This window comes from Anthonomus grandis, chromosome 1 (assembly GCF_022605725.1).
Source record: "Anthonomus grandis grandis chromosome 1, icAntGran1.3, whole genome shotgun sequence".
Lineage (NCBI taxonomy): Eukaryota > Metazoa > Arthropoda > Insecta > Coleoptera > Curculionidae > Anthonomus > Anthonomus grandis.
Window position 1 is genome coordinate 32,181,019 of NC_065546.1, and position 16,447 is coordinate 32,197,465.

The 16,447-nt window shown below is 35.7% G+C and overlaps 1 protein-coding gene across 4 annotated transcripts in view; it reads left to right on the plus strand.

Moving 5' to 3' along the window:
• The window catches only part of LOC126739778 (putative polypeptide N-acetylgalactosaminyltransferase 9), a 501,736-nt gene that overhangs the window by 156,631 nt on the left and 328,658 nt on the right, over window positions 1–16,447 (plus strand). For all 4 annotated transcript variants that reach the window (XM_050445610.1, XM_050445594.1, XM_050445615.1 and 1 more), the window contains exons 3-4: window positions 14,561–14,726; window positions 14,794–15,017. In XM_050445610.1, coding sequence (XP_050301567.1) covers window positions 14,879–15,017 — 139 coding nt within the window. In that variant the 5' untranslated portion in view covers window positions 14,561–14,726; window positions 14,794–14,878. The remainder of the gene's footprint in view (window positions 1–14,560; window positions 14,727–14,793; window positions 15,018–16,447) is intronic.

Genomic DNA, 16,447 nt, shown 5'->3' on the forward strand with positions numbered 1-16,447 from the left:
TATTCTTCTTTAGTAGTAGGTTTTCAGCTATCTGCGCAAGTATAGTTGTATGTAGACAACATCTTTCTATGTAGCCTATGTACTGTGGGACTCGGCAAATAGTTAAATTGTTACGATTAAGTCATTAGCCGGCTTTTGTTGATAGAAAACTTTGTATTTCTTAACAACAAAGTATATTCTCATCTTATCTTAATTATGTCTATTTTTAAGCCTGGGATCTATAAGACTTGACGCAGTTACCTAACTGCGTGATGAAATATGTGGTGAAGTACCTACTTCACCACATATTTCCTGTCTCTGTACGAAACCTCTAAAAACGTATGAAGTTAAATGGCATATGCTCCGTTGTATCATTTTCATCGCAAAAACTAAAAATAATAATAATAATAACAAATATAAGCATAAAGTATAAAACATCTCATCTGATATACAGGGTGAGTTTTTTAAAGTGTTACAATGCGATATGTCAAAAACGGCTGCAAATTTTTTTTTGACATTTTGGTGACATTTCAAGTATACCGGGGGGGCACTTTTTGTGATATTTTTGACATTTTTCCCTTCACCCCCCTAAGATTCATAAGATTTCATTCATCATTCATTTTAAATTCAATTAACTATTCATTTTAACTATAATCGTCTATGTATTATGCCTAAGGAGCTCTTCGAAGTGACCGCCTTCGACTTCCAAACACTTTATTATCCTTTCTTGACATGAGTTTCGTACCCGCTGTAACATTGCTGGTGTCACTAAAGAACAAACAAAACGAATCCTGTTCTTCATGTCCTCTGGAGTTGTAGGTGCACTACCCAACACTTTGTCTTTTATAAATCCCCATAAAAAAAAGTCAAGGGGGGTCAAATCTGGCGAATGAGCAGGCCAGTTGACAGGACCACCTCGACCAATCCACCTGTTTTCAAAAATCTCATTTAAATAAGTACGGGCCTGTATGGCATAATGGGGTGGAGCTCCGTCCTGCTGAACCCATACGTTAGGATTTAAATTTTGGTTTAGTAGACGAGGTAACTGATTTCTTAAAAAATCTGTGTAGACATGTCCATTTAAATGACCTTGGAAAAAATGCGGACCAATAACTCTATCCTCGAAAATACCACACCATACGTTCACAGACCAGGGATGTTGATGTGGTACAGTTCTCATCTAGTGAGGATTATTTACTGCCCAGTAATGCATGTTGTGCTTGTTTACCTTTTAGAAAAACAAACAACCAAAACTTGAATATGTTCTAATTTAAATAAGTTAAATCTTACCTGCCCGCAATTATTAAAAGAAGCCTCATCAGAAAAAATAACGTTTCTTAAAAAATGGACTAATTCCAGCATCTAAAGCAAGCCGCCTGGTACTGATTTGAGGATCAATAGCTACTGCTCCTAATACAGCAACTGCCTTATTTTCATCTGTTTGCGTTTTAATCTGATTTCGTCGTTTACTTTTTAGACTACCAGTCATACGACTTTCGGTCTCCAGTCTCTTAAAGGCCATATGAGATTTTGGGATATCCGGAAACCTCTCGGCCCACACTACTGTAGCCTCCCTATAATTTTTTCTGCACTCCTCCAAAATTAACAACATATCTACTTCTACACTGAAATTCGCTTCAATTTTTTTCTTTTTAAACACAATTTACTTGTTAATAACACGTCAAAATTTTTATGTGACACTGCTTGTTATGTTGCCATGGAAATCCTACTGTTACTAGGATTTTCATTTCCATCCATACTAGTAAAATAAACAGTAGGATTTCCATGGCAACCGGCTGTTATTATGGTAAAATATTAGAATTATTTTTAAATTTAATCAAAACATTTTTGATCATAATTCCGTAACCAGCAGAGCAAATTTTTTGTAAACAAACTTCATATTTTATGTAGATTCGTATTTAAGAATAAATAACACGTCATTCCATTTAAAGTAAGGAAGTGACCCTCCCCCCCTCTTAGGGGGATGAAGGGACAAATGTCAAAAATATCACAAAAAGTGCCCCCCGGTATACTTGAAATGTCACCAAAATGTCAAAAAAAAATTTGCAGCCGTTTTTGACATATCGCATTGTAACACTTTAAAAAACTCACCCTGTATATGGATAACATGAAACTATATGCGGACACACATGCACACATGGAATCCTTGCTCAAAACCGCTGAACTGTTTTCCAAAGGTATATGCATGGATTTTCGACTAGACAAATGCAAAACACAATGAATGCTAGTACCAATCGATTTGAACTTGAAAGCAGAGTATTAGTGATCGCCGTAGAAGAGGATGAAATGTACAAATATCTTGGTTTGCAGCAATCGACCCATCATAGTGTCATTAAAAAGAATACATGACGAAAATACTTCCTCCGCCTTAACAATATCTTGAAATCGAGACTAAATTGTAAGAATATGGTTAATGCCATCAACACTTGTGCTATATAAGTGCTGACATACATGTTTGGAATAGTTAATTGAATGGAGACTGACTTGAAAAGAAATAAAAAGAAATACTCGACAGATGATGATAAAGTATAAAACCCATCATCCGAAATCAGAAATAGAGCGGCTAATGCTTCCAAGAGCTCTTGGCGGTAGAGTGGTACTTGATATTTTATCTCTCCATTATAACCAAATAGCCAACTGGCAGAAGTACTTCCTTCAGAAGGCTTAAATTTTACAATGGTTTGATGGATGAGAGATATACCCCATTGAACCTAAAAGCAACTAATATCAAACCAATTATAGAGAAAATGGACCTAATCCAGCGGCAACCAAAAATATTGACATAGCTGCATCGAACTAGTGGCTATCTACTCATGGGGATCTATTTCTCGCAACCGAAGGATTTGTGTGCACGATCCAAAATTTGGTAATAGCCACTAGAAAATACCTTTAATACATTGTTAGAGATCTTGCAGTAGTAGATGATCGTTGCCATAAATATCCACTCGCCAGAAACAATACAGCACATCAGAACAGGTTATGCATCTCTTGCCCACACAGAATAGCGCTAACGTTATAACTATGTAGGTAAGATTATCTACTAGAAACTTGCTTAGAAGTTCCAACTCGCGCACTCTCATGTCCCTCACTATCAATTTAATCCCGAAAATATAGTCGAAAATGAACACTATTGATTGTACGGGGATAGAAGCGTTATTACAGATAGGACTATTCTAGCCAATTGACCGGATATTATTTTACTTAACAAAGGACAAAGAAAGACTGTTTTGATAGATAATAGTCTAATACACAATCTGCAAGAGACTATTACTAAGAATCTGGCCAAGTGTACCGATCTTGCCAATGAGATTCAACAGCAATAGAGACAGGAAAATGTTGTTGTTCCTATTGCACTCCCAACCACGTTTAAATAATTTTTTACATATTCCAGGTAGTTCAAGTAAAAAAATTACATTTTAAGGTTTCAACTGCCAGGAAAAATTAATTTTATTCCATATTTTTTTATTTATTGAAGATTTTCTGATTACTTCTATTAAATACTTATAGTTATCAGTATTTTTTTAAATTTATTTAATTTTTTTTTGAAAGCAGTTTTTCTCAAGAAACTAAAGTTTTGAACTGCCAGAAGAAATTAATTTTGTTAATTTTTTTGTTTTTACTTTCTTTTGGGCTTCTTCGAAGCAATTTAATATTCCAAAGAACATAGAAATATATAAGAAGAAAGACTGGAATTCTCTATTGCTGCCAAACAGGTCAAGTAATATATCATTATATTCTAAGAGTTTTTTTTATTTACTCCAGTTAGTTGAACTAATTTCTTTATTTATTGGAGGCAGTTTATATTAAAAAAAAATTCTAATCTAATTACTTTCTACCTAAGTTATTTTTGATTTATGTTAATAAGCCCCGACTTACTTAAATATTATGAAATTTTGTGTGGCAACAGTGCCAAAAATGCTTGTAAAAAAATTGACATATTATAGAGTTTTCGCATTGCAAAAGCGTGTCTAAGTAATGACTTTTTTCAAAACAAAAGATGTTTCGTTAATGATTTTTTTTGTTTTTAAGCGTTTTATAGACCAGTGGTTTTATAGATGGTTTCTGAGAATCTTTGGGCCATAAACTGCTCAAGCAGCTAATATTTTTATGTGAGATATTATTCTATAATGTATGTAAATTATAATGGTAATATGTAATCCAAAATGTAGGTAATAATATTGGTTAACTACTTGAAATAAGCGAGAGCAAGGTCTAATAGATTTTGTAACTAAAAACAATATAGCCATTGCAAATTTTGCGTTTAAACATCATGCCCAAATGGATAAGACAAGAACCAAATCAACTACATATTGATTAGAATGGAAGAGATAATTTCAAAAAGCGAGACGAAGACAAGAATATGAAACCAAAAAGAGTTCAAGTTGAAACCAAAAAGAATCAAGCCCCACCAAACCTACCAAAGATTGAAGATTTCAAATCCAGAAAAAAATAGAATCATTTTAAAAGGAAGTAGCATTTTAGAGGACCAAGATAATCCAGAAAAAATATGGAACGCATCCAGAAATGTTAAGAAACCTCTGTAAAAAGAACCAGAAAAGAATAAAAGATACTTGATGGCAGAAAATAAAGAAAAAGCACTGGACGACAGACAAAACTCTACAACTTTTTTGATTATTCAAGAGTCAAGAAGAATCAAATCTGTCATACATTAAAACCTCAGCAAAATAATTGAGTATGAGGTTAAACAGCGAAATAAAAAGAGTATGTAGGGAAGACAAAAATAAACATATCGATGTAAAACGTGAAGAATTAGAAAGACATGCAAATTGTTATGAAATCCATAAGCCTTATCGCTCAAAGTTCGATATCCAAGCAGAGAATGGATGAAAATCAGCACATGATAAATAAATTATATGAAATGGATTGCGGAGATTTGAAGAAAATACTGCCAAAGATTGCATGCATGTAGAGGTGATTCCCAGGATATAAATCACGACGCGTTAACTGCAGAGAGAGAGGACCAAACATCCTAAGGTCAGAGGAAGGGAAAGCAATGTAATCTTAACGAGACGCCTGTAACCTTTGACAATAACTTTGGTTTGTTTAAATATTTAATTTAGGTTTTTTTGAGCACGACGGACGATTTTTTCAAACTACAGAACAGTAGCATTAGTATCGAAGGAAAATAAGGCTATACTTCATGTAATACGCGAAAAGCTGAAAGCTCTTTTATTGTCTAGAACAAACGGGATTCGTTCCTAAAAAGGGCATAAGAAAACACATCTTTAACATCTGACGGCTAAACGAAAAAACCCGTCAATTTAATACCCCTATGTTTAAAAGTGCTTTTTGGATTACACAAAAGCCTTCGATAAATTAAAATGGCAGGATCTGTGGTCAATATTAGGGAAGATGGGCATATCACATCACTTTATTAAGCTGATAAGACTTTTATACTGATATAATAAGATCACAGTAAAAATTAACAACTCGCATTCCGATAATTTCAGAACAGATGCCGGTGTCAGACAGGGCTGCATAATCTCTCCAACCCTGGTTAAAATCTAAAAGGGACACATTATGCGAAAGGTCCTAGACCAAGTGATAAGATATTGGTTAGAGGTCAAAAAATCAATAACCTGAGATATACCGATGAAACATTGATCGCCACTGCAAATCAAGTAAAAATAGAAAACATAATGATGACAACTCTGGAGGAGAACAACAAAGATTATATGAAAGAGTCTGCTAGAGCTAAATAAGAGTAAGACGAGAATAATGATAATGAACAGAGTATAGAAGAATATTCAATATATGAGACTAATTCCAAAAAATGGCTTCATGATAACAATTTTTTTTACATTTAAATCCCCTTCAATATGTGCGCCTCCCACCACATACATTTAGATAAGTTTAAAAACAGGTTGCAAAAGTCTAAAATAGATTCACACACAAATAAAAATTTTAAATTTAAACTAGAAAACCAAAAAACGCAAAACCGAATGCCTTGATGATCATAATAAAATCATCATTTTTACCAGTCAATCAAAATTTCATGCTTAAGGGCGTAATTATTGAAAGGTATAATGCGATAGAAATTCAAAAGAGCACCTTTTGAGGCGTAAGAAAAACAATATTTCCCAATGATTGAGGCCGCAATTGTGTAGTAAAATATAGGTAGAAATCCCAAAAAAAGGCAAAAAGCTTAATTTTGATCCATTTTTGGATACGATCCACCAAAGACCAACGTATTGTTAATGATGGTAATAAAATTCACCTTTTTTGGATGATTTAGGGCGTAATTGGGAACTGAAATGGAGTAGAAATTGCAAGAAAGGGAAAAAATAACTTTCGAGCCTATTATTTGACACGAAAGCATAATATCTAAAACCAAAATACTATTGACGATTATAAGAAAACTACATTTTTCGTTTGTAAATTGAATTTCTAGGAAGCGAAAATCATATTTTAAAAGATTGAGGCTGCAATTGTGAATTCTAACGCGTTAGAAATCCAAATAATTGAAAAGCCTTTTCAGCATGAAAATCAATTTCAAGACCAAATATCATTAACGATCGTTATAAAATCAAGTTTCTTGCTATAAATAAGTAACTGTCAAAGAAAAAGAACATTTTAGGATAAAACGTGGGTAGAAATACAAAATCAAGGTAAAAAAACCCATTTCACAGAAACTTAATTTACCCTAAAATCGAAGATTTAAGGAGTGATGGGGTTTAATTTAGGTTTTATTTTAAATCTAAATATTGCCCGAAGCTAATATTATAACGGAAAAAAAAATGGGTCCAACTTAGACAAAACTGCTTGTTAATATAATTTGACTCGTCAAGGTCACAAAAAAAATTGTCTACTATTTTGACCAATCACAAATGACCTTTACTTTACAATGGCTCCAAGGCAATTTCAAGGTCAAGGTTAATTATCCTCCAATGTACGTTTTACCATAATTCTTGATAGAATTAAAATAAAAGCCTTTAAATTATAAAATTTGACTATTAGGTAAAATTAGCTATTAAAAATATTATTATAGGAATATTTGTTTTCTGTTTATTTTTCATTTACATTAAAGATGGCAAAAGTAACACCTATACCTGCCACTCAATCAATATTATTTCATATTTATTTTTATCATCTAATTATTAAATAATCTATTATATATATTATTAGTATTTTATATCATATTTGTACGAAGTGTCTAAACATTCCAATAGCCCTCCACGTAGATCACAGATAAGATATATCCAAATTTTTTACTGTTTAAAAAAATAAATAAATATTTAAAAAGTTATGCCTGATAACCATATTTGCTATTTAATTTATTAATAAAATTGTATGAACACTAATCAGTTTATACAATTTTATCTGAGTTGGATTTGGTAAACAAATAAGCCCGCTTTAATCTGTAGTATAGAATTGGCCGGGGTCGTATAAGTCAAGTGTTAATTTTCTCGTTAAATGGTAATAAAAAGTGTGTTTTTTAATATCCTGTATATATATTTTTTTTAAATGCCTTAATACGTGTCTAGTAAAATAAAATTGTTTAAGCCTAAAACTTTTGTGTGTAAACTCATGTGCAAATTTTCAAAATTGTATCTTACCGAGTTTTCGGAATTGACGAAAACAAGGAAAACACACTCACGATCTCACAACTTGTGACAAATGGTTATACGTGTTTTCCTCTAGCTAGAGCGTCATTAGGCCTAAAATCAAAATATTATATAAGTTACATTTATATGAAAAATACTAATAGAGCTTTAAAAGCATTTTAAAACCTTCAAACTATATAAATAAACAAAACATTTTTGGTTTTAATAAACACAGAAACTTAAAAAAATTAGAATATAACAATATAGACTCATCGAAAATCCGTTACCACAAGATTCGAAGTATGCTATAAAACTTATGAACTATCTAGACCTAATACTAAATTACTTGAATTTCATCAATATTATCCAACGTAAAGTGGAAATTTACTCTATATACAGTGTATCCACCCTAAAGTTCCCCACCCCTGTAAAATCTTGATTTTTTAACCGATTTTAACAAAAAATTTTTGTTTGATAGGGCTCAACAAACACTTTTTGGGTATATGTTATATTAGTTCCAGGGTCGTAATTATGGGACTTTAAATGAAGTCAAATTTTAGAAAAACATATTAGAGCATTTTTCACAAAAAAAAAATACAACGGAATCTTCATTAGCATCATCAGAAACCCGCCTGTATAAATGTTTACCTCTCTAATGTACAGGGTGTCTGAATAAAATGGTATTAAATTTAGCAAAAATGGTTAATTAGATCCATTTGTCGGGCCATCTTGTATTAGGTATCGTTGATATTTTTGTTCAAAATACCGCTTGACTCTTCGACGATTATTGCTTACACCTTTTCGCAACTCTTTTTGCAGTTGCAGTAATGACATCGCGAAATTCTGGTCCTGTTTAAGGTCTATCCGGGGACTGCGGCAGCAATGAACCAAAGGACTATTGGGGTAATTTTGATTGAGCCAATTATTTTTTTATTATTTTTTTTAACAATACTTGCCATATGAATTGGTACCCCATCTAATTGTAAAAAGCAGCCGCGTTTAGGTTCCCATAAAAAAACCGACCGACTTTTCCATAAAAGACGTTTATTTTAAAATAAAAAATACTTTGCATTTTACTGGCCCGACGAACTGGCAAGACAAGGTTCTGTTAGCCCCTTCGTAGGTCCCGAACCTCCTCTCGATCTCATTAAAAAACAAATCTCCCGGCAACTTAATAATTGGGTCTGGGAAAAAATAAGGAAGAAATGGAGAACAGAAGGTAGACAGGCCAAGGAAATGATACCAGACCATGACGGCTTTAAAGCAAGGCGACTGCTAGCAAAGACCCGACAGAGTATCAAAGACATGGTGGGAATCCTGACTGGGCACAACTGTCTAAACAGGCATCTACACCTTCTTGGTATAAGAAGCTCTGTCCGAATTGCGGTGCAGGGGAAGAAACTTCATACCACATACTAGGTATCTGTGATAGGTGGAGTAGCTTGAGAAGGAAAACTTTCGGGACAACGACACTCCAACGGGAAGATCTTAAAGATCTGGACTGGGCCAGCGTGCAAGCCTTTATTAAAAGGACGGACCGACTTAGTGAGGACCGCGCATTGGGAGTGGAGGCGTAGGCGTAGTCCCCCACCCTTACTGCTACTACTACTTACATTCTACTACCCAATTTAGATAATTCTCACTCCACATCCTAATATTTCGTTATGAAACCACGCTGTTAGTAGAAAATGTGGCTTTGTTCGTGTACAAGATATTTTTTAAAAAAGCGCCTTTATCTTCAAGGTATATCTTTTGTAACCACAGGCAATAATCTTATCTGCATTTCAATTCCCTTCCTCCAGAGTATGCAGGTACTTTCGTTTAATACATTTTTTTTTAAACTTTGGATAGCCAACTTTTTGATGCATTTAAATTTCGTGCAGCATCTCTTAGGCTTGATATTGGCTTATCTCTAAGGATGTTAAAAATCTTTTAATCCCTTCTTGCTCAACGACGTTGACGAGGGTGTTGCAGTCCTAATGCTTCCATGCTGATCAAAATGTCAAAAAAATTTTTTTGCTTGATTTGTGCTCCAGGATGTCACCGATTGATTTCATTAACAGCTTCTGGGAGACTACGATTGTCTTCTCCTACCAATCGTATAATTTCAACTTTTTGATTTAAAGTATAACCAGGCATTATTCTAATATTTTTTTTTTTTAAACGCAAAAAAAATATTTTCTTCTTCTTTTTTGTCGAGTCCACTTGTTCTCTAGAAATAGCATAACCAGTTTTTCTATTTTTTTTCTTAAAGGTTGATGTTTTCTTTTCCAAGGTATTCTATGATTTTCTGCATAATCATTGAATCTTCTTTTCTTAGAATCTTCTTGGTGTCTACTAGTCCTAATAGTTCCTCTGTGGCTTGCAAATAGTTTTCCTTGCATTGATTTTCCCTGAAGGTACAGTTGAAGATGAGATGATTTAGCATTCCTAAATATAGTTTGGGTCTTATTTGACATGTATTTTATTTAAGTGTTCTGGAGTGGTGCAGTGCCCTGTTCTCATCCTTATGAATGTATGAACTTCGGTCCTGTTTGTGTATTTAGTGTTGTTAAACCATGTTTCCTTCTGTGGCGTAGGCTGTATTTGTGTGTAGCTGCCACCTTTTCCCTGTTTCCAGTTGTCGAATATGACTATTCGTTTTCTCCATAGGGTTTTTTGTTTTAACCCTGTTTGGTTAGCTGGATAGAGGCTAGGCTCTCGAAACGTCATGTATCTGCCCAGCTCAACAACGAGATTGTCGAAACGTTGGCGGCTAGGGGCTGCCCGCAGGGAGGAGTATTGTCCCCTACCTTGTGGTGCCTTGTGATCGACAGCCTGATAAATCTTTTAAACAATGCTGGCCTATACACACAGGCCTACGCTGATGATCTGGTAATCCTTTGCCCAGGGAAAGACGCCGTCTCAATGCAGGGCCCTATGATGAGAGCCCTGCGTATAGTGGACATATGGTGCCTCTCGGGGAGTCTTAGGATTAACCCCAAAAAAGCAGAGCTCCTGTTATATTTCTAGGTGGCATGCAGCTGCATTACTCCAGGACAGCTCGATTTCTGGGAATCAAGTTGAATCCCAAACTCTCCTGGCACGATCATGCAGACACCAGAATAAAGAAGGCCACCTGCGCGCTATGGGCCTGCAGGCGGGCTTTCGGCAATACCTGGGGTCTGTCTCCTAAGATCCTCCACTAGATCTACTCGCGCATTATGAGACCTCTTCTCACATACGGGGCTATCGTTTGGTGGCCATGTACGGAGAAAGCGAAAATTCGTGCTCAACTGGACAGAGTCCAACGTCTTGCATGTCTCAGCATAACGGGTTCCATGCGGACGGCGCCAACTAGAGCACTTGAGACTCTGCTGAGCCTTCCGCCTCTGGACCTCGTTGTACAATTCGAGGCAATGAGGACTGCGTACAGGCTATACGCCCTCGGCGAACTACGTGCTGGCGAGACCGGTCACGCAAAAATTTGGTCACGGGCCATACAGGAATGTCCTTTCCTTCTGATGGGCAGTGACTGCATGGCTCCAGTGACTGTGGACTGCGAGGGATTCGTGACGCACATTGCAGGCAGAAAGGAGTGGCAGCATTCCAACAGATCTGCATTGCTAAATAGGGGGACCATCTGGTACACAGATGGCTCCAGAATGAATAACAGAGCTGGATCAGGGCTTATTGGTGGGATCCCACATACCAGTAGGGCATACTCGCTGGGGGAGCACGCCACTGTCTTCCAGGCCGTAGTATTCGCTGTATTAAAATGCGGACAGAAAATCCTAAGCTGCGGACACCGCAATACAGTTGTATCAATATGCTCGGACAGCAGAGCTGCCATTAAGGCTATCACGGCCGCAAAGGTAAGCTTCAAGCTTGTACTAGAGTGCATAAAAGTCCTGAAAAAACTGGTACAGGTTGGATGCAGGGTGCAGCTCGTCTGGATACCTGGCCACGCAGGCCATGCAGGTAATGAGGAAGCGGAATCTCTTGCCAGACTGGGATCCGCGAATGTGCCGATGGGGCCGGAACCCATAGTTGGTATCGCCAAATGCGTTGCGGTCGCGTCAATGAAGGGTCTGTTGGACAAGTGGACCCACCGAAGATGGACTGAGTCTCCTGGTATGAGACAGGCCAAAGCGCACATAGGTGGGCCCTCTGCCTGTCTCACCAAAAATCTACTACGCCTAAAAAGACGCGAAATTCGGCTAGTGACAGGTCTTTTAACCGGTCACTGGCACTTAAAAAGCCATCTCCATACTATCGGTATTGCGGACAACCTGAAATGCCGATGGTGCTGTGAGGAGGATGAAACCGTTGACCATGTAGTCGGGGAGTGCCCAGAACTCCCAGGTTCACATCACGCACGCGCGCCAGGTTCAAATACTTGGGTAACACTTTCAGTGTACCGAGCGACCTTAAGTCCTTCAGACCAGAGAGCCTTATCGGTTTCTCTAAGGCCGTTGGGCTTTGGTAACCCCCGGTGGGGCATGACGGGTCCATCAGGAAACCTATATGCACAACTGCCTTGGCAGCCCACTGTTTCGTCAATTTAGGGTTTTTTTAATTAGTTTAAGGAATCTTGAATGTGGGATTTTATTTTATGGTTCTATGGTATTATCCGGTCTTCGTTCTGCTGCAAATTTGTCTCATTTCTTTTTATTCCTGTATGGCTCGGTATCCATATTATACGAGTTAAATAAAATATGGATCAAATCCCTATTATATGAACTTGATGTCCCTGTTTTCAATACTTAGTTTATATTTGGTGCTTAGTATTATGTAATCTGCATCTTTTGTGATTCTTATATTTGATATATTTTCTAGCGGACTCAGTGAGTCTGCTGTTATGACTAACTGGGTTTCATGTAGCGAGTCTCAAATGGCCATAGTTCCTGCTGTCGCGATATGTGTATAGTCGTTTAATCTTTGACTGTATTTTTCCTTTGTTTTGTTGCAGTATATTCTATATCTACAGGCATCATTATTTGAGTTCACAGATGCATCAGTTCTGGATAATTTTTGTTTAAAAATTACATGAATTCTTTTTCGATTTGGCCCGCTTTGCTTACGTTGATCATTAGCTATTCTATCTCTTTTTATTTGTATATTATAGAGGAACTTCTGACATGGTAGTTTTGGGTCTCTATATGGTAGTATCTGGTCCGCCCCTTCTACTTCTGGTGTTGGTTGCCTTGTCCAATAATTGTGTCTCTCATTTATCATTTGATTGCCTTATAAACTGTAGGCAGTATTTTTTGGTCTGCTTCCCACCATACTCTAGTTAGATTTTTTAACACATTAATGCCTTTTTGTGCTTTGGCTATGCAGTTGTCTATGTGTGTGTCCATTTCATGTTACAGTCGAGAGTGATGCCTAAGTATTTGTATTCTGTTACCCAGTAAGTGACAGCTTGTCGGTGGTGTTACTCTAGCCACGTATTTATCTTATTTAACTGTGATTACGGCTGCCTTAACATGGTGTTTATGTTTGGTCATTTGATGAACAATATTGTATTGTCCACGAATTGCAGCAGGGTATTGTTGTTTTAATTAAGTTGATCTAACATTCTAAGATAGGTGTTGAAGAGCATTGAACTGTATGGTGCACCTGGCAAAATTCCTTAACTAGTATATCTTGGCCCTAGCAGTTCTCCTATTGCTGGGTTCCTTATGTATATTGCTCTATTTCTCAGGACTTTTTCAGTTGGTTAAGATTTAGTGAGTTTTTCTATGCTAACATTTTCATAGGCTGCTGTAATGTCTAAGAATACTATTATTGCTTTTTGGTTCAATGTGAAGGCCTGGTAAATTTCCGGGCAAACTTATACATACTTTTTTCTAGCTGATGTTATAGCCTTGCTGTAATTATGGAATCTAGGATTTTTCCTACACAAGAGCTTAGCGCTATTGGTCTATAGCTCAAAAATTATTTTAAAAGAATACTGTCTTTTACATTTTACGACATAATTGCCAAATTTGAAGTTTATTTGTCAAACAAAAGGTGTCTTAAGCAAAAAAATCAATGATACTTAATACAGTATGGCCCGACAAATGTTAAAATTACAGAAATTAAAATTAATACCATTTTATTCGGATAGCCTGTACATTAGAGGAGTAAAATTTATACGGGAAGGCTTTTGGTGATGATGATTAAGATTCCGTTGTCATTTATTTTTAAATGGCCTAATATGGTTTTCTATAATTTGGCCTCCACCTTTGAACCCCCATAATTACCCATTACCCGTATAGTAATTATCCCCCCTATAGTACGATCCTGAAACTAATTTGGCATATGCCCAAAAAGTGTTTGTCAAACTCTATCAAAACTCTATAATTTTTTTAATCGGTTAAAAAACTAAAATTCTATAGGGGTGGGGACAATTTAGGGAGGACACACTGTAGAAAAATGATGAAAAGTATTAAATTAAATTGTTAGAAATTAAATTTGGCTTGAAAGTAAAAACGTCATTCACACCCTAAGCACAGGTCTCTTTTCATCCTTTGTAATTTTCATTTTCTCCAAACGGTCAAGCCTTTTACCTTTAGGACATTATTGAAGTACTAGGCTCCTATCCGTGCTATCACTGGAGAGAAATTATAAGTAGAGGTCAGTAAATGGTTAGCAAACACTTATTTGGTATCACTGGCCTTGGTATTTTATTTTTTTTCATAGAGCTTTACATGTTCTTTAATGAGCGTAGAGATTTTTCTAGTAGATTGGCCAATGTATACTGCGTTACAAATCCCGCACTTTAGGAAGCAAGGAATATGCTTGTCTTGCCCACTACACTTGGTCGCACATTGGTCCTTTAAATTATTGATGGTCTTGACTTGTTTTGTTTATATTATAGTTTTTGAGATATAAACATTTGGAAAAACTATTATTTGTATATTTCTCATTTCATTGGAGCATCTGAAAATTATGTTTTTCTTATATAGTGTACACAAATATTCATAGATTATAAGTCAAAGTGTGGAAATTAACAAATCTTTCTATTTTAGCCTCCTTTGCAGATCTTTCCTGGTGAAACTAATAGTAATAGTTGGGACAGCATGGTTCACGATAGCCATGCTCATGTTCAGGGACTCCGGCCCCTCAGAGAATCATCCAGTACATCAACCCTTAATCCAAGAAGCCCCTAAGGTTCAACACCTTGACCACAACCAAGTAAGTCTTCATTAAAAAGTGAAAATCCAAACAAGTGGTTTATTAATATTCCTTTAATTTTATTTAGGTCGATTCGTTTGTAAACCGCGATGAGAACCTAAATAGAGTGGCACTGCCCGATCGAGAAGCAGGACCCGTGATGCCGTTTAAAAATGAGGAAACGAGTAAGCCCGCTCCACCCCCTCGCCAGCAACCCCCGTAAACGGGATGAATCCAATTTGGTGCTAGCACCCCCGCAAGAACTGCCCGGTGAAATGGGGAAAGCGGTGGTGTTGCCCACGAACTTAACTGGTAAGTCGGGAAGCATTTATGGGAAAGGCAGAATTGCATGGATCGGTGTTTATTGTGTGTATGACAAGTAGAGGGGGAGGATCCGTATTTATTTTCTTTTGCGTAGAATCTTCAAGGACTAGAATTAGTAAACAACAGCTTTGCTTGAATTCAACATGTGCTGAGGGGCAAGGGAGGACCTTTTTGTTTGCAAAAATATTTAGCGATTCTCTGTACTCAAGTTTAAACACAAGTTCACACATCTTTAAAAGAGAAAATATTCAGCTATATATTAACGCATCTAATAATGTTATTTTAACATATTTGTGTTAGACTTTGAATTAAAAATAAAAAGTAGAAATAGCTATAACTTATTCTAAGAGCAAAACTAATATCTTTAAACAAGAAAAAACCTATACTACATTTTTTATTCCTAAAATTGCTTCTAAAAAAAAATGAAATTGCAACACCGCAAGCAAAAGATATTGTTATATTGCGAATTGTTAAATTGTCAAACGGCTTTGTGTTTACATTCGGCATGGTAAAATTAGTGTAACGAAGTTACAACATTTTGTCTTTATTTTATAGTAATAAGGGTTAGCCCAGGCAGTATTTTATAAGAAGACTTAGATAATTTTGCCCCGTTAACATTTAACCTTTATATTTATAATTTACATAACAAAAAGGCATTTTAACCTTTACCTGTGAGTCATGAGGGGCTTGTAATGGTAAACATATACCGGGTGGTACGTCGCCGAGCGGAACATAGGAAATCCCATGTAAATTTTAAGGGGGTTAATTATTGGGTTCCCTGTACATTTTACAGAAAAAATGTAAGATAACTTTTTGAAGAGACCAATCTGGCAAATCCTCGTGCAAAGTTTCAAAAAATTTTAATTAGCGAATCTTGAATTATTTAATTAAAAGTAAGTGCAAAATTAACAAATTTTCGGTTTTTTAAAGTTTGTTATAAGGCTTTGTCAAATCTGATGTACAGCAGAATACAAGAAATGTTTTTTTTTTCGTTTTATAAATCTCACAACCATACATTTAAAGTAAGACACGTTAACATTATTTTTTTATCTAAACTTTTATTTAATATAACGATGAAGTTAAACCAATAACAATTATTAATTTCGATTATTAAAAAAATAATTTTATCATACTTAAAATTTAATTAAACCAATAGCAGTACCGTATCTGAAATATGTTCAATTTATTTTCCCATCAAGCCTATCTGGTACATTTCAACCATTAAACCTATTGTTAGTAAATTCAAGTCAGAGAGAATTACATAAACACATCAATTAATCAGATGTTCAAACAACCCCCCATTAACAGTTAAACAATATCCTAACCGATCATAAAATTCATTTCTAACGTTACTAAGTTGATATTGGGAATTTTTATTACATTCTAACGATATAGCGTATGTAACTGGTTAAGATTCT